The 23,262-nt window shown below is 38.4% G+C and overlaps 2 protein-coding genes across 3 annotated transcripts; both read right to left on the bottom strand.

The window, feature by feature from the left end:
- Positions 1-927: 927 nt before the first annotated feature.
- On the bottom strand, positions 928-9,678 carry LOC128519977 (uncharacterized). Of its 2 annotated transcripts, XM_053493979.1 has the most exons (8): positions 9,642-9,678; positions 8,769-9,563; positions 8,606-8,686; positions 8,358-8,511; positions 7,914-8,074; positions 7,625-7,831; positions 6,970-7,151; positions 928-6,848 (listed from the first exon to the last, which is right to left on the bottom strand). In XM_053493979.1, the coding sequence occupies exons 3-8, from the start codon at positions 8,661-8,663 to the stop codon at positions 1,311-1,313; spliced, it is 6,300 nt and encodes a 2,099-aa protein (XP_053349954.1). In that variant the 5' UTR covers positions 8,664-8,686; positions 8,769-9,563; positions 9,642-9,678; the 3' UTR covers positions 928-1,310. The 2 variants fall into 2 exon arrangements, with proteins under 2 accessions (XP_053349954.1, XP_053349953.1); XM_053493978.1 differs by having other exon boundaries at positions 8,606-9,563.
- A 713-nt stretch (positions 9,679-10,391) lies between these two features.
- Positions 10,392-22,491, bottom strand: rdh12l (retinol dehydrogenase 12, like). Its single transcript, XM_053493980.1, has 7 exons — positions 22,346-22,491; positions 22,115-22,227; positions 19,683-19,838; positions 12,891-12,995; positions 12,589-12,798; positions 12,295-12,487; positions 10,392-12,170 (listed from the first exon to the last, which is right to left on the bottom strand). Exons 1-7 carry the CDS (start codon positions 22,357-22,359, stop codon positions 12,068-12,070), a joined length of 894 nt encoding a protein of 297 aa, XP_053349955.1. The 5' UTR covers positions 22,360-22,491; the 3' UTR covers positions 10,392-12,067.
- Positions 22,492-23,262: the final 771 nt, after the last annotated feature.

The raw sequence follows: 23,262 nt of genomic DNA, 5'->3' as shown, positions 1-23,262 counted from the left end.
GCCTGAGTGTTGCAAATTAAATGGCAGGGGTTAAATTCGGGGAGAAAGCTTCCCGAGATATTAAATAGAAAGATTACGATGCTAAAGGGCCTAGAAATCTCACAATATGAGACTAAATCCTGGTCACAGAATAGATTTGAAATGCTGAATAATTGCCACAATAGTTTTTGACCTCTGATTTCACATACAGTACTTCACTTTTTTTTATAGGGGAAAAAAAGAGACAAATATAGATTTTAAATACTCCATTATTCCATACTGTACATGATTTATTAAAACAAAGATGGCATAAAGTTGCAGAAATATTTAATGAATTCTTTCCAGATAAATCAATAGACAGATTAATAGATATCTTAATTAATCCCAAAGGGAAATTTCAATGGTAGCCAGTTCACAGATTATACAACACCATGCAAGCAATAAGTCCAAAAAATATTAAGGAAGGTTAAAATGTAAAAAAAAAAAAAGGGTAAAGTTATTAAGGAAAACAGAAAATTAACAGAAAATCCCTATCATACACTGTTTACAGTTAGGTCAAAGAACATAGATAATGTAAAAAGATTAGAGGAAATAACTGTTAAATGTGTTTAAAAATCACACTGTCTTTTAGATCATGGTTAATGAATAACACTTTTACAGGTGTGGTGAGATGTATTTCCCCCTACGGTATTTCTGGTGCAGAATTTCTGCTACTATTTAAAGCAACTTACTGATAACTAAAGAAAGCAATTTGAACTTTGAGCTTTATCCATTGTCAATAAATTAGCCTGTTGAAGAACCACTTAATATACATAATATATGTACAATAGCTACAGTGGATGAGACAGCTTTCTCAAACCTGACAATTAGCTGAATTTACCACTTCAAACTACCATATTAAGCATTTATTTCAAAGTCATGTTTATGGCTTAAGAAAATATAGATTAGTCAAAAAAATATGCATTTATTTCCAAAAGTTTGACATGCAATGTTGATACACTCAGCTAGCTACGAACTGCATAAAACTATATACAAATTCCTAGTGTATAATAGTGCATAATATACAGTAATTCAAGAATATACAGTATATATTACAGCCATAGCACTGTACAGAGAACATTTGCTAACTTTAGTGCAATATCCAAATAAATACTAACTTTTATAAGTATATGACATTTATTATGCATTAACATTCATAAGTATATGTAGTTTGATAATATCCTAGTGAATACAAATACGAAATGGTGCATGAGTGACAAACGCTAGAATTTTAATTGAAATTTAAGCTGCACAGCAACCATTGCTAAATAAATCACCTTCTGTGGAAAGAACTAGAATACTGTCATCTCTTCACCAGGGAGGAAGTCATTGCCATCCTCTTCATTTCCACCATTTTCCATTTCCAGTATTTTAATCAAGTCAGAAATTGTCTTTTCCGGATCCAGGATTGTTACCAGAGGCACACTCACTCCTTTATCTTGAAAAATGAGGTTCTGCAACGTCATGGCTAGCATGGAATCAATACCCAGTGATGATAGACAGATCTCATCACTCAGCTCATCTTGTTCAATGTGAATATTTTCACTTATTAGTGATTTGATATATTCACTTGGTGAAGAGATTGTGTTAGTCTGTTCAAGTTTTGAGTTGATCATTTTAGACTTTTTGAGCTCTTCCTCTACCAGTGCTGATAACCGCTGGGTGAGGGATTTGTTTTGAGACAGAACATTATATCTAATGTTCTTGAAATGGAATCTGCACACGACCTGTTGAGGTTTGTTAATCAAAAGACACTGCTCAAGACTATCATGAATTTCTGACACTTCCAGGATCATCATTCCTTTTGACTCCAGAAATCTTTGGAAATGGTGTTGGTTCAACAGGAGACCCAGATTTAAAGCTCCCCAGTTAATCGCCTGCCCAGGAAGTCCATTGTTTCTGCGATACTGGCAGAAGGCATCCATAAATGAGTTGGCGGAGGCATAGTTTGTTTGTGAAGCATTGCCAAGGAAGGCCGAGATAGAGGAGTAGCACACAAAATAATCCAAATCACAGTGCTCGGTAGCATAGTGAAGGTTAATTACACCATTCACTTTTGGCCGCATGACTTTCTCATAATGGGATTTGTTTAGGCTCTCAATTAGTCCATCATGGAGGATTACTGCACTGTGGAACACTCCTTTGATTGGTTTGGATGGAAACAGTTTACCGATCTGAGTAACTGCTTGGTGAACCTGCTCTGCGACTGAAACGTCACATTGTAATCTTGTGATTGAGCACTGACACTGGTTTTTTACATTATTCATCTCCTGTTCTATCTGATCACTTGCACCACTCCTAGACAGGATCACAATATTCCCTCCACCCCTTTGAGCGATGAACTTCACTGTCTGAAATCCAAGTCCTGACAGACCCCCTGTCACAATGTAAACACAATGCTTCTGGAACAGCTTTTTGGCTTCTGGTATCAGTGGGATATCGGAAGGTTCATTCTTGGCATCATGCCCCAAGACCACCACTGGAATGGTCTGGCATCTGAAGTATGATTCTGAAAGCAAGCAATTAGTGTTCTCTATTTTTGAGTTCTGAATGGTGTGGTTTTTAAAACCCCCAAATATTCTGTCCAAATGCATGTTTTTTAGCCAGTAAAAGATGTGTGATTTCTGTGCTCTAATTGACTGCTTTTGCATTAGGCTTGATGAGAAAAGGATTTTCATATGAACCTCATTATTTTGACCTCTAAAAGCAAGCTGACTGACACAGGTGTTTAGCTGGTTGTCAGCAACAAGGACAATGTCTCTAACACTTGTCATTTGACTGGATTTTGTAATGACAGTTTCATCATACGGAGGGAGAAGCACAATTGCTGCCATCTCATTAAAATCATGACATAGTTGGTCAGTGTTCTTGGCCACAGTGACACTCCAACCTGATTTGACTGCTGTGACAGTTAATACTTTCACTATGACTGAGTCCGGGATAGGGGAGAAAATACCCAATTTTTGGTGTCTGCCCTTTGGCAGTGCAGAGTGTAAGATCTCCCAAGCGAGTATAAAGTAAGATACACAGGGAGTGTCCTTCAGAAATTTAAGCCTCCTTGTTTTGTAGCATGCATCTGCTGGAATAACAACTTTGTTACAGGCAGCAACAGGGTAACAGGAAACTATATGGTCTCCCACTTTCAGTTCTTTCACATCATTTCCCACAGCTGTGACAGTTCCACTGAAGTCAAGTGCTAAAAGTTTGTGGTTCTGAGAGGTGTGTTTGTTCCAGTACAGTGTCTGACCAAATTTAAGATCAGAAACGCTAACTGGGAAATAGTCTGATGAATGCACGCATACTTTACACAGCTGGGTCTCCACATTTTTCTTTTGAATAGGTTCAGGGCATTCTTCAGAAACAACTGCTGAAAGGCCTGTTGCTTTGTAGGGATCAGAGGTTTGCAAGATAAAGCTTTCACACTGTGATTTTTCGATATTTTGATCTGAAATGTCTGACATCGGTGTGTGAATAATCTGGGGCTTAAGAATCTGGCCATTTTTTATGACCAGCTCTGGGTATTTGCTGCAGGGAAATGATCTGATGATCTTAGCCAAAGCTTTTAGGTCATTACTAGAATCAATGTCTATTAACTGAAAGGAGAGATCTGACAATTCAGCTGCACATGCTCTTGTCATTCCAGACAGTACAAAACCAGAACTGATGTGGTCTACTGCTCCTTCTGATGACCGGTAGGTAACTACCCTGATGGAGTTTGGGAAATGCATTAACTTAAGGCCTGCAATAATTACCCGGAAATTTTCACAACAACTTGCCATGCAATCTAATACATTCTCTGTTTTGTGCAAGTCTGCAGCACCCCACATAAACAAGACTTCCTGGAAATTTGTATCGACCTTTTGGATGTTTAGGTCAGACAGAAAAGCTTCAAATCCATGTTCTGTCAGTACTTTGGCATGCGTGGAGGAAATGTATTTTGACTTTGGGTCCAAGTATTGTTGTAGGCCTTTAGAAATTCCTAACTCATCAGCAAAAACCAATGATGTCGGTGTTGAGAAGTTGTCAGGCTCTGACACTACACTGTAACTGTTGTGAAAAAAGTACTCCTCTACAACACGAGAGCGATTCCCTAGGTAGGTAATGACTACATTCTTGAGTTCAACCAGAACCCTGCCATCTTTGTCAGCAAAACAGCCACAAATTATAAGTTCCTCATTTCCCATATGTGTTGCTCTCAAATACACAACCATTTCCTTCTGCAACGGTTCAAACACAGTTAGGCTGCCTATTTGTGAAGGAAATCCAGGCCTTCCCAAGAAATGATATGTTCCTGTAACAGGAACAAGTTGCATGAGATAGTCTAGGACTACAGGATGAATGTAGTACTCATGTAGTTGGGGCAATATTTCATCTGGAACAGTAACAATTGAATATGCTTCTGCAAGTTCCTCTCCATAATATACATTTCCCTTATTTTTAAAAATGGGGCCGTACTGAAATCCACCCAAAGCTAGGTTCTTATAGAACTCCTCAGAACTCACAACAGATTGGCATCTTTCAGAGACACAGTTCAGTGAAATGTATGGCTCTTCGGGCAACCTTACCTGTGTTGACTCAACTTTCCCTGATGCATAGCTTACTGATGAAGAGTGCACCTTAAACTGAAAGCTATGCCCTGCTGTGCTTTTAGTCGAATCCAATCGTACTTTCACGTCAGGTATATTTTCTGACAAAATACATGGACTGTGAAACTTTATACTGAGCTGCAGAGAGCTGAGGGGCATTTTTGGTTTAATACTCGTCATGGTGGCTGCTAAGCCTAATTCAACGTAAAATGCCCCAGGGACGATGGCAACACCTTGGTGTTTATGTTCATACAGATAGGACAATGCTTCAGAGGAGAGGTCACAGCTGAAATCTAAGCCATTTTTACTTAACTGTGTAATAACAGGATGGACACTACTGTCACCAGAGAGATTTGCTTCAGTTAGTACATCTTTCCTCACACTGTCAAACTGATACCTTGGAAAAATAATTGGTTCCATCTCAGAGCCTTTGTAAAACTGGTCCCAATCTACATTGATTCCCATTTCAAACAATTTGGATACAACAGTCAGCATTGTCTCAACATCTTTATCAGGCTGCACTGATGACAACACCACAGTGTCATTCCCAAGAGTCTCAATGATGTTTCTCTGCAAAGCCCTTCTTGGGCCAATCTCAACAAATATCTCATTCTTGGTCAGTTTAACTGATTTTAGTGCTTGTTCAAAAGCGACTGGTTCTCGGATGTTCCTTGCCCAGTATTTACCATTAACAAAATCAGTTGGGCATACCTTGTCTCCTGACACTGTGGAAAATAATTCTGTGTGTAAGTTCTGTGCGTGCAGTTGGCCTATACTATTCTCTACTTCTCCCACAATAGGATCCATCATGTGACTATGATAAGCAGCAGGCACATCTAAAACATGCAGGAACAAATTTTTACCTTCATTGGAATTGCTCAAGCTCTTGTGCAAATTATCAATAGCATCTTCTTCTCCTGAAAGTGTGCATGACTGAGGACTGTTCTGTGCAGCTAAGCAAATCCTCCCAGAGTAAGAAGGAAGACGTTTTAACACATCTGATACAGGCATGTTGCTTACAACAAGCATTTTCCCTCCTGTTACTCTGCTCTGCAAACTACTGCGATAGTAGATGACCTTTACTGCATCCTCAAGCGACAACAGACCAGAGCAATGAGCTGCAGCGACTTCTCCAACAGAATGTCCAAGAACAGCATCTGGTCTAATCCCCCATTGCATTAATAGATTAGCGATGGCAACCTGTACGGCAAACAAGAGAGGCTGAACAATTTCTGGTGCTGAGAAACCAACCTCAGGTTCAGACTCACCCTCAAGTATTTCTACTAGGCCAATTTTAAAGTATCTTTGGAAAAGATCATCAATCTCTCTCACTTTCTCTCTGAAAATAGATTCCTCTTTTAGAAGCTGTTTGCACATACCTTTATATGTAACACCATTCCCACAAAACACAAACACTAGTCTTGGAAGCTTCTTTGCTAGCACAATCTTTTTGTCCTGAACATACATAAGTTTCTCTTTTAAATCAGTCAGAGATGATGCGTGAAATGCTTTCCGATATCTATGTTTCCAGTGACTTCTCCTACAGCCGGAAGTATATACCAGGCTTTGTAAATCACTTATATTATTCGCACTGATATTCTCTACAGTGTCTTTTACCATATTTGCCAATGATTTCTCTGATGCTGCAGAAAGTATGAAAAAATTGTGCTGTTTTTTGACAGCTTCCTTTGGCGATTTTGTCTTAAGATATTGCTTTACAACTGCATGTGCATTCGTCCCTCCAAACCCAAAGTTATTTATCCCAGCAACTCTCACTGAACCTCTGCTAGTGACCCATTTTTCAGCTTTGGTAGGAATCTTTAGATTAAGAGCTTGAACATCTATGCTAGAACTTTCCTCTGAGTAGAATACTGAAGGTACAATGGTTTCATGCTTCATCATTAGAAGTACCTTAATCAGTCCTGCCACTCCTGCTGCAGATTCCGTGTGTCCGATGTTACTCTTAACTGAGCCAATAGGGAGCGGCCCTAACTCTGAGGGCCGTGCCTTGGCAATGACTTTAGAGATGCTTCCTGCTTCTACTGAATCTCCCACTGGAGTCCCGGTCCCATGAGCCTCTACGTACTGGATATCAGACAGGTAGGTCCCTGTAGAGTAAATTGTATTGAGCAGCTCCTCCTGCTGGACCATAGATGGCTTTGTGATCGGAGTGACAGTGCGGCCGTCTTGATTTACTGCTGTTTTGCAGACTATGCCCCATATATGGTCATTGTCTTGAAGAGCCTGTCAGATTATGTACATAAGTTTTTATTATTATATTATTATTATTATTATATCCACAATGAAAAAATCATAGTGATTGAAAATGTATGCAATAAGTTAACTTATTTTAGCAGTGAAATACCTTTTTCAAGGACTTCAGCAGGATGACACCACAGCCTTCTCCTCTGCCATAGCCATCTGCTGTGTTGGAAAATGGTTTGCTGGTTCCATCAGGTGAGATCATCTTTGCCTTGCTTAGAGCCACAAATACTCTTGGCTGAAAAATGCAGTTAACACCACCAAACACAGCCATTTCACAGTCCCCTGTTAAAATAAATACAGTCAAATCTAATTTAATAATAGACAAATTACTAATTCTGACAAATACACACTTTATCAACTCTTATAATGAGAGAAACATCATCAACATTATTACATTGTTGTGGCTCTGAGCTTGTTCTGTGTTGTTGGGGTATAAATTCACATACTAAAGGGTAACTAAAGAGCTTTCTATTTCTAACCTGTGCTCTGAAATAAAGGGAATGGGCCAAATGCACAGACTAAAGACTATAAAACAGCTTGAAATAGTATTATAAGGGGATATTTAGTGCTGTCCTCTGACTATGAAGTTTTATGTGTAAAAAAAAAATCCTAAAATTCTATTTTACACAGTTATACAGCTACTATATACAATAAAGCTATTAATTAAGTTATTAATTCGAAACATTTATGCACATACTCATGAATATTGGCAATAATTTTGAATTTGATTGTATATCCGTTTTGTGTTATTTTACCTTGTCTCATGGCTTGACAGGCCAAATGAAGAGCAACAAGAGATGAAGAGCAGGCACAGTCAATGGATAAAGAAGGTCCAGTAAAGTTGAAGGCGTAAGAGATTCTGTTGGCAGCTATACTCATGGCTATACCAGTACCAGTGCAGTGGTTAATGATAACAGGATTGACATTAGCCATGGTGAGTTCATAGTCCCTGTTCATCAGGCCTGAAACAGCATATAACACATATAAAACCAAAGGTATAGAAAGTACATCACCGTTAACGATCAAATAGTGTTTGGCAATTACCCAGAAAAACTCCTGTTTTGCTCCCACTGGCCTTCTCCATGGGCATGCCGGCATTCTCAAGTGCCCTGTAAGTGCACTGCAGAAGCATCTTGTGCTGTGGGTCCATCTGCTCCATCTCAGCATCAGTGATGCCGAAGAATCTCTGATCAATCTCATTGAATCTGCAAATCAAATGTAGTCTGAGATTGTCAGAATTAATATTTATACATTCATGATAATTTTACCAACATTTCTCTTCTTGAAAAAGGAAACAGCAATTCATTCATAACTAAAAGTAAGAAATGAAATTATCATATGTAAACTGAATATACAGTATGCTTCACTTTACAGCATGTAGTGTTATACAAAACGAAGGACTTCATAAATAAACTGCATCATAATTGATTAGGGACTTTCTGAATGGCTGCATCCATGTACATCTTTTTGCCAGACTGCAAGGCTTACCCATCAGCAAATGCAGCTTTTGCTGTCCGTGACTTTCCTGCCTTATTGTCATCTTGATCACACCATTCATTCTGGTCAAACCTTTCGAATGGTATCGGCACTGCACAGTTCTTTCCCTCAAGCAAGACATTCCAGAAATTATCAAGTCCCTCACCTACAACAGGCAGATTTAATTTGTGTATACAAAATGCAAAACATATACTTAATAGTTATTTGCTGAAAGTTTACTGTAAGTTAAGTTTAATTACCTCCAGGGAAATTACATCCTATGCCAACAATAGCAATTTCTGAATCCTTATCTTTCATGATGAAAGGAAGCTGACAGTAATCTAATAAAACCAAAATCATTTTATAAGCTGATCATATTGAAAATATTTAAATGTAAGTGTCTATTTAAAAAATAAGGCTTACCTGTATTGTCATGACAAATTCCACGAAGTCTGACAAAGTTTTGAAAACTATCAGACAGTTGTTCGGTTATTAGTATTTATATAAGCAAGTGCTATAGATAAGATTTAACGAATCAAGGACAAGGTGCTTAGATAAGTAATAGTTAGATAAGATATAACAATTTTAATAATTAGCATCACTTTTATCATATGTGAGGGCAGAGCAATAATCTGCTGAATCTGTGTTAAAGGTATCAATCATCAATACATCAATCATCGATAACAAAAAAAAAAGGATTTTAGCAATCGTACTGAGATGAGGCCCTGAATGAAAAAAAGTAGGAAATACAGTATTCAAGAGAAGATTCATTATTTGAATAGTAGAATTCAAGGCTGCACAGATTGCACATCTTAATGACACATATACCAATCAGCCATAACATAGAAAACCCTGAAAGGTAAAGAAAAGAACAATAATGATCTTACAGTTTCACCTCCAGTTGCAAGGGTGGTTTAGGTGCATTTTAATAAATTAGAATGTCATTAAATAATTTGTATATTTCAAGATGAGAAGATATATTTTAAGTATTTATTTATTTAAATTTTGATAATTATGGGATGTTATGGAAGCTCAGGTTGCTCTAATAGTGGCCTTCAGCTCTTCTGTGTTGTTGGGTCTGGTGTCTTGCATCTTCATTTTCACAATGCCCCATACATTCTCCATGGGGTTTAGGTCAGGTGAGTTTGCTGGCCAATCAAGCACAGGGATACCATGGTACTTAAACCAGGTATTAGTACTTTTGGCAGTGTGGGCCTGCTGGAAAATAAAATCAGCATCTCAATAAAGCTGGTCAACAGAGGGAAGCATGAAGGCCTGTTAGACAGCTGCACTGACCTTGGACTGGATAATACACAGTGGACCAACACCAACAGATGACAGTTCTTCAAACCACCACTGACTGCACAAACTTTACACTGGACCTCATGCAACTTGGATTCTGTGCCTCTTTTCACTTCTTCAGTTTTTCAGTTTACTTCTTGTGAATCTCCCCCAAATTCTTGAATGGGCTTTCACAATCCTCTGAAGGCTGCGGTTATCCCTGTTGCTTGTATTTAATACATACCACAAAAGTAAGACAAGGGATAATGCTACTCAGTTTTTATAATCATATATATTTATCTCTCATATACATATATCTATATATACATTTTATATTTACAAATATTGTAAAATGCTTTATTCTGAGTGGCTGCATTGTATCTACAGCCAGTCCCTGTAACATAAGGTAAAATTAGGTAATTTACAGAGGATGCAATGTGCTCAATTGCAAGGTACCATTCGCGCACGTTCACCTTACTGCCCATACTTAAAGTATCTCTATAGTATCATTAGAATTTATTAAATTTTGACAGTAAAATTTTAAAAAGATTTTATGGCAAAATACTGCAAAATCTATGGCCAAAAGAAGCAAGCCCTGAATTAAAATACAATATTTTAATACATTACAAATTAAATGAGAAACTATTTTCTTTAATCTTTATTTAAACCAGTGTTGTCCAGCATTTCTGTCAACACAAAAGATTTAAATCTAATGAGGTTTAGGCCACTTTGGATCTAAATGCTATGAAACCATAGAGATGAAAATAGATATTATTATTTATTGTCATTATACAGGATAAAAAATAAGTGTCATAAAATAAGGTACATAAAATAGAATAAAAAAAGTAAAAGATGGACAAATATAAGAGTATAAATATTGCCATTGTGTTTCACCTATTATGTGTCTATGTTTAAGTAACGTTTAGTTTATCTGTCTAAATGCACCTATATTAAGTTAAAAAAAAAACAGGACAAAATAGAAAACACAGGCTAATACATTTAACTTGATAATTGCTTTCCGACATGTTTATATAAGGAGTAAACCACGGTGGCATGCTTTTAGAGAAATATAATTAATGGCAGGGTGGTATGATGTGTTAACAGAGGTGGGCAAAGTTCACAAAACCTTTACTTGAATTAAAGTAGATACGTACCTCTAGTAAAATATTACCTAAGAAAATGTAGAAATCCTCTAGTTACAATTCTACATGAGTACAAAAAAGTACTTACTTTTAAATGTACTTAAGTGTCAAAAATAATGAGCTTGTATTAGCTCACAGTTTAATTTGTGTCATAGTAAGAGAGTCTCTCTCACTGCAACTTTGTTACTATGAAAATAAGTTTTCTCATCAATACCCTGCATTTTTTGCAATTGTTTTAAAGAGAAGATTTTTTGTTTTTTACTTTACACATAAGACCTTCTTTTTGGCTTTTCACTGCACAGACATTAACTGATAGGATGGAAGGAATCCGCCCCCAAGTGGCAGCAGGTTATTATACACTGCCTGGTCAAAAATTAATAAAAACACACAGATCTCATTGCCTGCCTATAACTTTGATTCTTGTGCACAGTGTGGTGGTAAATTCATGTGGTAAATTCAAGGTGAATCAAATCCTCATGCTCCCAGAACCACTCTTTCACATTTTAAATCCTGGAATATGCCTGTTGTATCAGGGAAGAAAAAAAGTCCATAGATGTGATAATCTGGTCATTCAAATCCAACTTGATTGCAACTACGAGGTTTTTACCAATCATCTTTACTAAATATTTATGTGATCTCAATTCAGGATTTTTTTCTGACCACATTTCTTCTACAAAGTTAAAGGTTCAGCACAATCCTTACAGGTATTAGTAATGTATTGAAGGGTTGAATATTTCAAATCTCCATAATTGTTTTTGATACTTGATGCAGGCTAATAACTTGACCCTACTAAAATATTAACTTTTTTTTTTTTTTGGCCGGGCAGTGTATAGATTGTATAGGTTTATGAAGAGAGGTTAAAAATCAGAGAGTCCATAGACAATCTGTGAAATTTTTTAGAACAGGAAATAAACTAAAACAAAAGAGACACTCTAAAACAACAACAACAAAAAAAAAAACTTGTGTCCTATTATGTCTGCTAAAAAATGTGTTCAGATGCTATGCCAATGGATTTGATTTAACATAGATCATAATCTTATAAAGTCCCAGGTACAAGTACATTAGAGCAGAAAGGGAATATACCTTATTTATTCCTGTAAATATTTGTAAGATTCTTCCTGTCACTCACATTATTGCTGATAATATCATTTGTGTTGAATTGAAAATGACTTTTCTGACTTCCTGCTTTAAAAGAAAACATGTCAATTCATTCAATCAAATGATGGCCTTAATTTATTGTAAGAGCCTGCTGGGGAAACTGTTTTGAGCTTTTTGATTTACAAAAATTAGTCAGCAAATTTATTCCCATGTTATCTTGAGCATCTGGCAGCTAAGTTCCCAGAGTCGTTGCGCCATGTCATCATCCATAGCGGCATTAGAACAGCTTGCACGCGCACAGTCACTGCAACAAACATGAAAGTGTCACTACAGAAATAAAGTTTTTCGTCTCAGGAGAAAATATGAACAAGGAACTATCTACATAAAAATATACGTATATGTTAAGTTTTTACTAAAATTTGCCTTACCTGTAATAGTTGCCACTCTCTGTCTCTAGCTCAGGAGCTACTGCACAGTACAGAGTGGTTTGAGCTCCCTGCAGTGATGTCTTGGTAAAAGGTTTGATCATCCACATGGCTGCCTGTTGGGGTCGACTTAGGTGCCTCCACAGCTCTGTCTGCACTACACCAGGGTGAAGGGCATATGTCGTCACTCCTGTACCTGTCGGATAGAACACAGAAGCGGGCCATATAAGCATGTGCCTCAAAACTCAAACTCATGGCCCATACCAAGAGACTGCCTGATGAAGATGTCTGACTTACCCTGGAGTTTATTGGCTAAGCAGCGAGTGAAGAGCAGATTGGCCAGTTTGCTCTGGCAGTAGGCTTTTGATTTATCATAGCCCTTCTCACTGTTGATGTCATCCAGGTTGATGGTCCCCCACTTATGTGCCATTGATGAGACAGTGACGATTCGAGCTGGAGCTGATCGTTTAATCAGGTCAATTAAAAGAAATGTCAAGAGGAAGTGACCTACAAAAGCATGTTGGTCATGAGTGTCAGCATATTTTCTGATTTTATACCAAACACTTAAGATTTAAAACATACATTTCTATTTAACATACCCATGTGGTTGACTCCGATTTGCATCTCAAAACCATCTGCTGTTTTACCATATGGGCATGCCATCACTCCTGCATTGTTAATCAGGATATTGAGTTGTTTCTCCTCTTGTGGAAGAAACAGTGAGTCATGATGTGGAACATAACAAGCTATGCAATTTTATTAAATATAAGACGAAATGAGATATTCATGTCCAGTTCCATTTTTAAATATGACATTAAAATGTTATGTTTTAAAAATCCTTTACTGACTGATATGACAATGATTCTTCTTCTTCTTTGTCTTTCGGCTGTTCCCTTTCAGGGGTCGCCACAGCGAATCATTTGCCTCCATCTAACCCTATCCTCTGCATCCTCTTTTCTCACACCAATTAACTTCATGTCCTCTCTCACTGCATCCATAAATTTACTCTTTGGTCTTCCTCTAGATCTCCTGCCTGGCAGTTCCAACCTCAGCATCCTTCTACCGATATATTCACAATCTCTCCTCTGAACATGTCCAAACCACCTTAATCTGGCCTCTCTGACTTTATCTCCAAAACATCTAACGTGGGTTGTCCCTCTGATGAACTCATTCTTGATCCTATCCATTCGTGTCACTCGGAAAGAGAACCTCAACATCTTCAGCTCTGCTACCTCCAACTCTGCCTCCTGTCTTTTCTTCAGCCCCACTGTCTCTAAGCCGTAGAGCATTGCTGGTCTCACCACTGTCCTGTACACCTTTCCTTTCATTCTCGCTGATACTCTTTTATCGCACAACACACCTGACACTTTTCTCCACCCATTCCAACCTGCCTGTACCTGCCTCTTCACCTCCTCTGAACACTCTCCGTTGCTCTGGACCGTTGACCCTAAGTACTTAAAATCCTGCACCTTCTTTACCTCTGCTCCCTGTAGCCTCACCGATCCTCCTTGGTCCCTCTCATTTACACACATGCATTCCGTCTTGCTGCGGCTAACCTTCATTCCTCTGCTTTCCAGAGCATACCTCCACCTCTACAAATTTTCCTCCACCTGTTCCCTGCTCTCGCTACAGAGCACAATGTCATCTGCAAACATCATAGTCCATGGAGACTCCTGTCTAACCTCATCTGTCATCCTGTCCATCACCAGAGAAAACAAAATGGGGTCTGCACATCTCACCACTGTCTTACTGCTCTCATACATGTCCTGCACCACTCTAACATACTTCTCTGCCACTCCAGACTTCCTCATACAACACCACAGCTCCTCTCTTGGCACCCTGTCGTACGCTTTCTCTAAATCTACAAAGACACAATGCAACTCCCTGTTACCTTCTCTGTACTTCTCCATCAGCATCCTCAAAGCAAATACTGCATCTGATGTACTCTTTCTAGGCATGAAACCATATTGCTGCTCACAAATGCTCACCTCTGCCCTTAACCTAGCTTCCACTTCTCTTTCCCACCACTTCATTGTCTGGCTCATTAACTTTATACCTCTATAATTGCCACAGCTCTGCACATCTCCCTTGTTCTTAAAAATTGGCACCAATACACTTCTCCTCCATTCCTCTGGAATCCTCTCACTCTCCAAGATCTTGTTAAACAAACTTGTCAGAAACTCTACTGCCACCTCTCCTAAGCACTTCCATACCTCCACAGGTATGTCATCAGGACCAACAGCCTTTCCACTCTTCATCCTCTTCAACGCCCTTCTCACCTCACTTCTACTAATATTTGCTACTTCCTGTTCCACAACAGTCACCTCTTCTACTCTTTGTTGTCTTTCGTTTTCCTCATTCATCAACTCCTTAAAGTACTCCTTCCATCTTCCCATCACCCTCCTGGCATCTGTCAGTACATTTCCATCTCTATCTTTAATCACTCTAACCTGCTGCACATCCTTCCCATCTCTATCTCTCTGCCTTGCCAACCTGTACAGATCCCCCTCTCCCTCCTTACTGTCTAGCCTAGCATACAAGTCCTCATATGCTCTTTGTTTGGCCTTTGCCACCTCTACCTTCACCTTACTCTGCATCTCCCTGTACTCCTGTCTACTCTCTTCAGTCCTCTCAGTGTCCCACTTCTTCTTAGCTAGCCTCTTTCCCTGTATACACTCCTGGACTTCCTCATTCCACCACCAAGTCTCCTTGTCCACTTTCCCCTTACCTGATGATACACCAAGTACCCTCCTACCTGTCTCCCTGATCACATTGGCTGTAGTTGTCCAGTCAACTGAAAGCACCTCCTGACCACCCATAGTCTGTCTCAACTCCTCCCTGAAGACTACACAACATTTTCCTTTCTCAGCTTCCACCACTTTGTCCTTTGCTCTGCCTTTGTTCCCTTCACCTTCCACACCACCAGGGTTATTTTACACACCACCATTCTGTGTTGTCTGTACACTCTCCCCTACCAACACTTTGCAGTCACTGATCTCTTTCAGGTTACAACGTCGACACAAGATGTAGCTTCTGCCTCCACTCTTATATGTCACCATATGTTCCTGCCTCTTCTGGAAGAAAGTATTTACTACTGCCATTTCCATCCTCTTTGCAAAGTCCACCACCATCTGTCATTCTACATTCCTGTCCTGAAAACCAAACCTGCCCATCACATTTTCATCACCTCTGTTCCCTTCCCCAACATATCCATTGAAGTCTGCACCGATCACCACTCTTTCACCTTTGGGGATGCTCTGCATCAATTCATCTAACTCACTCCAGAATTTCTCCTTCTCTTTTAACTCACATCCTACCTGTGGGGCATAACCACTAACAACATTGAACATTATCCCTTCAATTTTCAGCTTCAGACTCATAACCCTATCTGATACTCTCTTCACCTCTAGAAAATTCCTTACAAACTCCTCTTTTAGAATAACTCCTACTCTATTTCTTTTCCTATTCACACCATGGTAAAACAATTTGAACCCTGATCCTAAGCTTCTAGCCTTGCTACCTTTCCACCTGGTCTCCTGGACACACAGTATATCCACCTTCCTTCTCTGCATCATATAAACTTATCCCTTCCCTGTCATAGTCCCAACATTCAAAGTCCCTACTATCACTCCTAAACTCTTGCCTTTCCTCTTCTTTCTCTGCTTTCGAACAGGCCTTCCTCCTCTCCTTCTTCGACCAACAGTAGCCCAATTTCCACCAGCACCCTGTAGGTCAACAACACCAGTGGCGGTCGTTGTTAACCCGGGCCACGACCGATCCGGTATGGGAATTATATTCGTGATTCGCATCATTGATTTGGCAAATGTTTTACGTCGGATGCCCTTCCTGACACAGCCCTCTGCATTTATCCAGACTTGGGACTGGCACAAGAAGACACTGGATTGAGCCCCCCCGTGGTTGCATTGAGCCCCCCCCCCGTGGTTGCATTTACCATATGGGCATGCCATCACTCCTGCATTGTTAATCAGGATATTGAGTTGTTTCTCCTCTTGTGGAAGAAACAGTGAGTCATGATGTGGAATATAACAAGCTATGCAATTTTATTAAATATAAGACGAAATGAGATATTTATGTCCAGTTCCATTTTTAAATATGACATTAAAATGTTATGTTTTCAAAACCCTTTACTGACTGATATGACAATGATTGTGAACCAAAATACAAAAACTGTTTTAAAGGCCACAACCATCAGACCTGTGCAACATGTTGCATAACACAAGTTCCAGAATATCAGTACGTGAATACTGGATATTAGCTGTAATTCTGAATGTTATTGTCAGCACGTATAATTATAATTTTTCCATGGTACAAGTCATTTGTACAATATGTTTCATTCTTATATATTATATATTTGACAGCAGTTTTTCCCATACATGCATTATACTGAGAATTCATGTGAAAAGCACATGGCAATGGATTGTGACACATTTCAGGTGTATTATGGTTGGCCATAACATTATAATGCAAAAATGTGTGGGTTCCCCTTATTCGTATGTATAATACACTGATTAGCCATAAATTTAACAGCTAGCTGTGTACTGTATGGTCTTAGCAGGCAATGAGCGCAAGGTTGAGCATTCCTCAGATCTTAATCAAGAACGAGCATCTATGGGATGTACTGGACAAAAAAATCTGATCCATGGAAGCCCAACCTTGCAACTTATCTGCTGCTAATGTCCTGATGCTAGATACCACATTAGACTTTCAGAGGTCTAGTAGAGACATGCTGTTCTGAGATGGAGGGGAATCTCTTCAATAAGCGGAAAAAGAGGAAGGTGTGTGTGTGTGTGTGTGGGGGGGGGGGGTATTTAGGTCCTTCTGGTTGGATGTTGGAGCAGTGGCCTAAACAAGCTCTGTTTAGTCCTAAATGCAGCAGACAGAGTGTAATAAGAATGAAATAAGAATAAATAAGAGTGAAATAATTAACCTTATTAATCATCTATTAGTCATGTCTTATCACTACATATCAGCAGGCAATAAAATTACAATTTGATTGCAAAATACTGCTACTGAATTACAAAGCCCTGAAAGGTCTTGTCCAATATTAAAAGGTAGAGATCTAGAGCTTCATACACGCTAACTCCACCCGGCAGTGTTTGGTATGAATGTGCAACTATCAAGACAAATATGGGTGACAAATTACAGGTTAAAAAAAATAATACAAAATAATGTGCTGTAGTAAGGGGTTGGGCCAGTATACATCACCAGACCAGCTTCTCTGCTTTGTGCACTGATTGTGGAAATGTACTGAAATAGAGAACACTTGGGCTGAGTATCATTCAAACATGTCCAATATCAGTACCGATCCTGATATTAATTCCTCAACTATACTGTTTTTCAATTTTGCAAGATCCATTTTATCAAAAAAAAAAAAGAAAAGAAGAACAGGAATACAGTATATAACATTTTATACAAGAGTAGGTTTGGAACAAGCAATCTGATTGGATGAGAGACATTCTATAAGTGGTCACAAAGGATGCTAACAGCACAGGCATGTTTAACTAGATGCATCATTCTGCGTCCCAGGTGTTTTAACAACCATTAAATTACATTAATTGTCAGTCGCAGCATGGGTGAAAGTTGCCAAAACCCACACTGAAAACTAGCTAAAAACACGTTCACCAAGAAAACACGTTTGATTAATGTTATGTCTTCTTAAACAATGTCTCCTAAGTTGTTTGGAATTACCTCTGACCTGTTGCGGTTTTATTTACACCTTAACCGGATTACATAGCTAACTAGATTCTTAAACAATGCCGTGGGCAAACACGTATCGCTGTGTGCACGCATGCTGTTTCAGAGGAAAAAGTAATTCTTACACTTGTAATTCTAAACATGAACATGCATAAACATGTAGCATATAAATATGAATCATGACATGCAAATCTGATCTGACCAAGAAATGAATTAAAAAATCTGAATTGAATAGTGTGGCTTGTAATGTAAACATAGCTGGAGCATTCAGTGGACCAAGAAATGAGAGCATTCAATGGATAGTGCTCCATCAGCACATTCATGCGCAACACAATATTAATTAATAAAAATGTGCAGAAGCCAGAATCAAATTGCCAGCCTTTATATTACCAGATGTCTGCTTTAACTTTAGCTCCTAAAGCTCTATTTAAATACAGTTCAGCTTATGATTTGGTAATTTCTCCCAGGCTGCAGCTAAAGCTCCACTCAAACGATATCTAAAGTTATTTGAGGGTTCCAGTTTAAGTTACCGGCAGCACATCTAATACATTAATGTTAAATTTAGTAAATAACTGTGTACTGTACAAGCTGGTCAAGTTGGCAAATTTATGTTTGCTAAACCTATTATAACCCCAGTCACAGTCAAATCCCAGTCTTATCAATATCGAATGAGGAGGAATCCAATGATTCGATGGAACTTCAATGATGATGATTGAAGATGGCTGTGGTTCGTCCCTCATGCAGTCAAACACGTTGGAACTTCTGCTCTTAAATATTTTCCACACACACATTCTGGTGTTTATGTGGACAGCCAATCATGATTGGGACATCATTCTTGTGCATCTTGCATCATTATGGTGCTCAAAGTTCGGTAGCAAGTCCTAGTGATCACAGTTGTTCCAAAAGATATTCCCCTTAAGGTGTTGTCCATCTGCAGGTTTCGGCAGATGTCTGTAATTATAATGAGCACCATATGCAAAATATTCTTCTGTCCAGACTGAATTTAGCAATCAGTTTCAGATATCCTTATTTTTGTTGTCATATCAAACACACAACAGGACCTCTAAATTAACTCCTGAATGTTGCAAATTTGCAGTTTGTTATAATTTATTTGACTGTGAATCCTTGCATGACATGCTCGCATTTTCATGTTTTCACATTCAATTTTACTAATTTGTTTATCAGGTTTTCTGGGTTTTCACAGAAAAACAACCCCCTTCGTTAGTCACACTTGTACTCTTCCTGCTTTAATCCCGCTATCCGATGTTCACAAGAGAAACCAGTCTTCCTGTGGTTAAGTATCAGTTCCTCTCTGGGTTTTCTTTCGAATGTTTGCCCATCAGGTGTCAAGCCTGTGATTTACAGTATATGTGACTGTTGTTAATAGCACAATATACAATTACATTAGAATAGGAGGTAATATAAACAGTGTGGTAAAAGCCCCCAAGTTATATCAGATCTGGAACAAAGGCCCCAGTATTGCAGTGTATGATTCAGCTGCTAAGAAAGATTTCACAAGGGAACGGAAGTCCAAAAAAAAAAAAAAAAAAACCTTTCTTGCATTATTTGCCGCTTCAGAGTTGATTTTGTTAAGTGACTCAAAACTGGTTGAGTGTGCATGCATTCAGAAAGAGTGCTGGGGATGTGTCATTAACTGAAGTGTATACTTGTCTTACCACTATTAATGTTCTGTGCAAATTCTCTGATGGAGCTGCAGTCAGCCAGGTCAAGTTTTTTGCAGACAACATTCTGATTCTTGGAAACTTCTATGACCTCTTTCATAGCTGCATCACCTTTCTCTGTATCTCTGCAGGCGATAATGACACGCATACCTGGAAACAGGGACAGAATTGACTTTTAATTACTATTTTTTTCATAGTTTGATGGTACAGCATTTTGGAAAATGCTCCAGTTCACCAGAAGACGGCTGTGCTGATAAGAGCTTCAGGCAATCTCTACATCTTTTTGTGCTTTTTAAAGGTCATTTTGTAAATCTCTCTTACTTGACCATACAATATGATCACCGACCACTGCCAGACCTCAGAATTACACCAGTGGCATCCCTAGGGTTGAGGTCATCCTGGTACCAGACCATAAACAAAACTTGTGTATAATACTTGTAATGGGTAAGAACTTAACATACACAACTCTTCACAATTTTTTTTAGACCACTTATCAGCGTTAACATCCTGGTGCTTTAAACAGTTTGTAGCACAATGCTGCTAAGGTACCAAAGACTGACAGAACAAATGTCACAGAAAAATTAAGTGGATTTTTTTTTTTTTAAACATTAAAAAAATAAATAATAATCATAGCCTATATAGGCAAGTTGCATAGCAATACACCCTGACACACCCAGGTAGGCCACAATCTTGCCATACCACTACACAAAGTTAATCACAGTTCAATCGGTAACCTGTGGCAAAAACTGAGGAAGTAGGAACTAGACTTACTTTTCTTTTAAATATTACCTAATTCTCAGCTAAGATTAAGCCTGGTCAGCTGTGTGTGTGGTTTTTTTTTTGGTTTGTTTGTTTTGCATCATATTAAAAATAGCTTAAAAGTACATTAGACATCACTTGGTCCTTTCTAGCATCCACTTAAGCAGTAAGACATGGAAACAGCTTTTTTCTGACGAATCCTGCCTCCAGTTTGTGACTGATAAGAGAATTTGGCATTATCTGGAATCAGTTAAATCCTTACAAACAGTGAGATGCGAGTCAATCCTACAGCACAAGAGCAGGACTTAAATAGTCAGTGCAATTAAGTACCATGCATATTGATTTATAATGTTGTAGCTGCACCACCAGCTGCTATTTTTAAAGCTTAAATGCTTCTGGGTTAAAATCACATAGGCTTTAACAACAAAAAGACAATGTTTAAATTTAAACCCTATCTAAAAGGAAACAACTAAAAGCTGCAAAGGACTGCATACTTAAAAGAATCCTTTTTTCTTTTTGCATTTCTCACCCAATCTTTATGCGTTTCAAGAAATTCATTATCATCGAGGAATCTGAAATGTGCAAAATTTGCATAGTACAAACTAACTAGTGACAGCTAGTTTTCTGGTTTCCTTTTCACAAATGTCCAACATTCTACAAATGTGTTATTTACTGGTGAATAATGTGTGCAATGCCCTTATTATGCCAGTAACTGATGTTATAATGCCAGCACTGTGATACTGCAATTTTTTTTATTGGATTCTGATGAATTAGCCATGTCTTTACTTATAGTGAAAGTAGCAAACTCAAATGCAGTGGTGCTGCTTAACCATTAGTGCTACTGTATGCAACAGGCTGGAACATCTATAGCTACTGCACTCGGGACAGATCTCAGACCTCTCTCCTCCCTACCCTGAATTCTGTGTAAAGCTGATTATTTATAATCTGAGTGCATTCAAGCACAAAATCAGACAAGAAAAACAAGTTCTCAGGACAACTTATCAGTGGAGTGAGGATGTTATCTTTATCTTTGCACTTTAGGACTGTTTCCAGAAGACAGACTGGCAGGTTTTTCCAGCATGCAGTAGACACAGACTTTAATTAATACATGAATTCTGTCATTGATTGCAGCACTGTAGTACTGTAAAAAAATAAATAAATAAATAATAATAATAATAATAATTTCGCCACCTGTCATTTTGTCATTTATTGCTTCAAACAGCCAGCCTTTAATGGAGTCTTGAGAAGTTTCTCAGGCTTACTGAAGGACGTTGTTGACTCTCCTTTTCAGACTAGCCCTGTACCTTGTTTTAAAGGAAGGTTGGTTTGTTTGCCACAGTGACGCATCAAACATTCCAGCATTAAAAACACATTATTAGATTATGACGATAATCAGGCCGGTGATTAGTATGCTGAGTGGTACGATAAGACAAAAGAGGAAATAAGGTTGCTGATGAAATTGATGGTTGTGGGGGGAACTTTGCACTGCTGTAGAGTATTAGAGCCTCACAAGTATAGTTGTCACTGAACTTTTGTGTAAATGACAAAAAAAAAAAAAAAAAAAAAAAAGGATTTGTGATCCACCTCTGGGTAAACTACAGCCACTGGGAAGCTTTAACAGTTATGAGGGGCAAAGCACTTCAGTAAATTTTACAAAGTAAACATACCTCTTTTGGCCAAATCAATAGCAGTCTCTTTACCAATGCCGGTGTTACCGCCAGTAATCAATGCAGTTTTGCCATTCAGTGTTATATCCGATGCCCATGGTCTAAAATAGTTCCTGTGGAGAAAAAAAACACAAGTAAAAGTGAAATAGTGCGATGTAAGGATCACTTCCTTCCTGCTTTAACCGTTAAAGCGCCAACAGGTTCGTAAACAGCACATGTCTCTCTCCACACCTCAAGCCTTGCATGGTCCCGATGAAGAAAACACAGAAAACAGGAGAGAGAAATGACTCAAGAAAAGAAACAGTAAAGCAGCTTCATAGCACTGCACTTTAAACACTGCGCTCAGTGAGTTGACAAGAATTTAGGACAAACAGGAAACGAAACGATTCCGGCCCTCTGATTGGCTGCTGGGTTTGTCTGGAAATCCAATGATATTCCTTAAAATTCTCATCTATTAATAGATTTGATCGGAGAAATTTAATATGATATGATAACCAGGTTTTCCCGTTAATTCGGGAAGGACGGGCTAAATGTGAGACAGGGACACTCGCTTTAACTTAAATAACCCACATAAAACAAATGAATCAAAGAACAGGTTAATATCCTATGCAAAGTCATGAAGCACACAAAAAACCTTCACAGCACTGCATCATTCCAATCAGCTTACTGTTCCAAAACGACTCGTTAGGCTCCCAAACGACTCAGTGTGACATTTTCTAAACTGGACAAAGTATTATTAAATATTAGGATCGGTGATTATTGTTCTTTGTTTACGCATGGTCATACACACTAACACACCTCTTACCAGTCACGCTAATCAGCGATTCAGAAATATTTTGAAAGGTACATAATGTTCACCTAAAAGTGTCGGTTCATAGAGTCGACTCTTTCCCGAACGACACAAGTCCACGTGCGCCAATGCTTCAGGAAGAAACAGATACCCCAAATAAATACATATTTTACATATATAACTTTGTGTGTGTGTATATATATATATATATATATATATATATATATATATATATATATATTTTTTTTTTTTTTTTTTTTTTTTTTTTCAGGACTGTGTATTTTAACAATAATGTTGTAAAAATCCAAATAACTAGGGTTAGGGTTCTAACCCAGATCTTCATTGTAGAGGGTTTAAA

The sequence above is a fragment of the Clarias gariepinus genome, chromosome 4, assembly GCF_024256425.1.
Source record: "Clarias gariepinus isolate MV-2021 ecotype Netherlands chromosome 4, CGAR_prim_01v2, whole genome shotgun sequence".
Lineage (NCBI taxonomy): Eukaryota > Metazoa > Chordata > Actinopteri > Siluriformes > Clariidae > Clarias > Clarias gariepinus.
Note: the sequence above shows the minus strand (reverse complement) of the source record. Positions and strands in the feature narration are given on the sequence as shown.

What these genes read in the sequence shown, in the direction of transcription:
- LOC128519977 (XM_053493978.1), bottom strand. Translation starts at nt 8,705, where the DNA reads ATGATTTTGGTTTTATTAGATTACTGTCAGCTTCCTTTCATCATGAAA. An exon ending in CTGTCAAGCCATGAGACAAG is followed by an intron (nt 7,152 to 7,624) that starts GTAAAATAACAC and finishes TTATTTTAACAG; the next exon opens with GGGACTGTGAAATGGCTGTG. An exon ending in TGCTGAAGTCCTTGAAAAAG is followed by an intron (nt 6,849 to 6,969) that starts GTATTTCACTGC and finishes ATAATCTGACAG; the next exon opens with GCTCTTCAAGACAATGACCA.
- rdh12l (XM_053493980.1), bottom strand. An exon ending in CTTAGCCAATAAACTCCAGG is followed by an intron (nt 12,488 to 12,588) that starts GTAAGTCAGACA and finishes TCTATCCGACAG; the next exon opens with GTACAGGAGTGACGACATAT. An exon ending in GAGAGTGGCAACTATTACAG is followed by an intron (nt 12,171 to 12,294) that starts GTAAGGCAAATT and finishes TGTTTGTTGCAG; the next exon opens with TGACTGTGCGCGTGCAAGCT.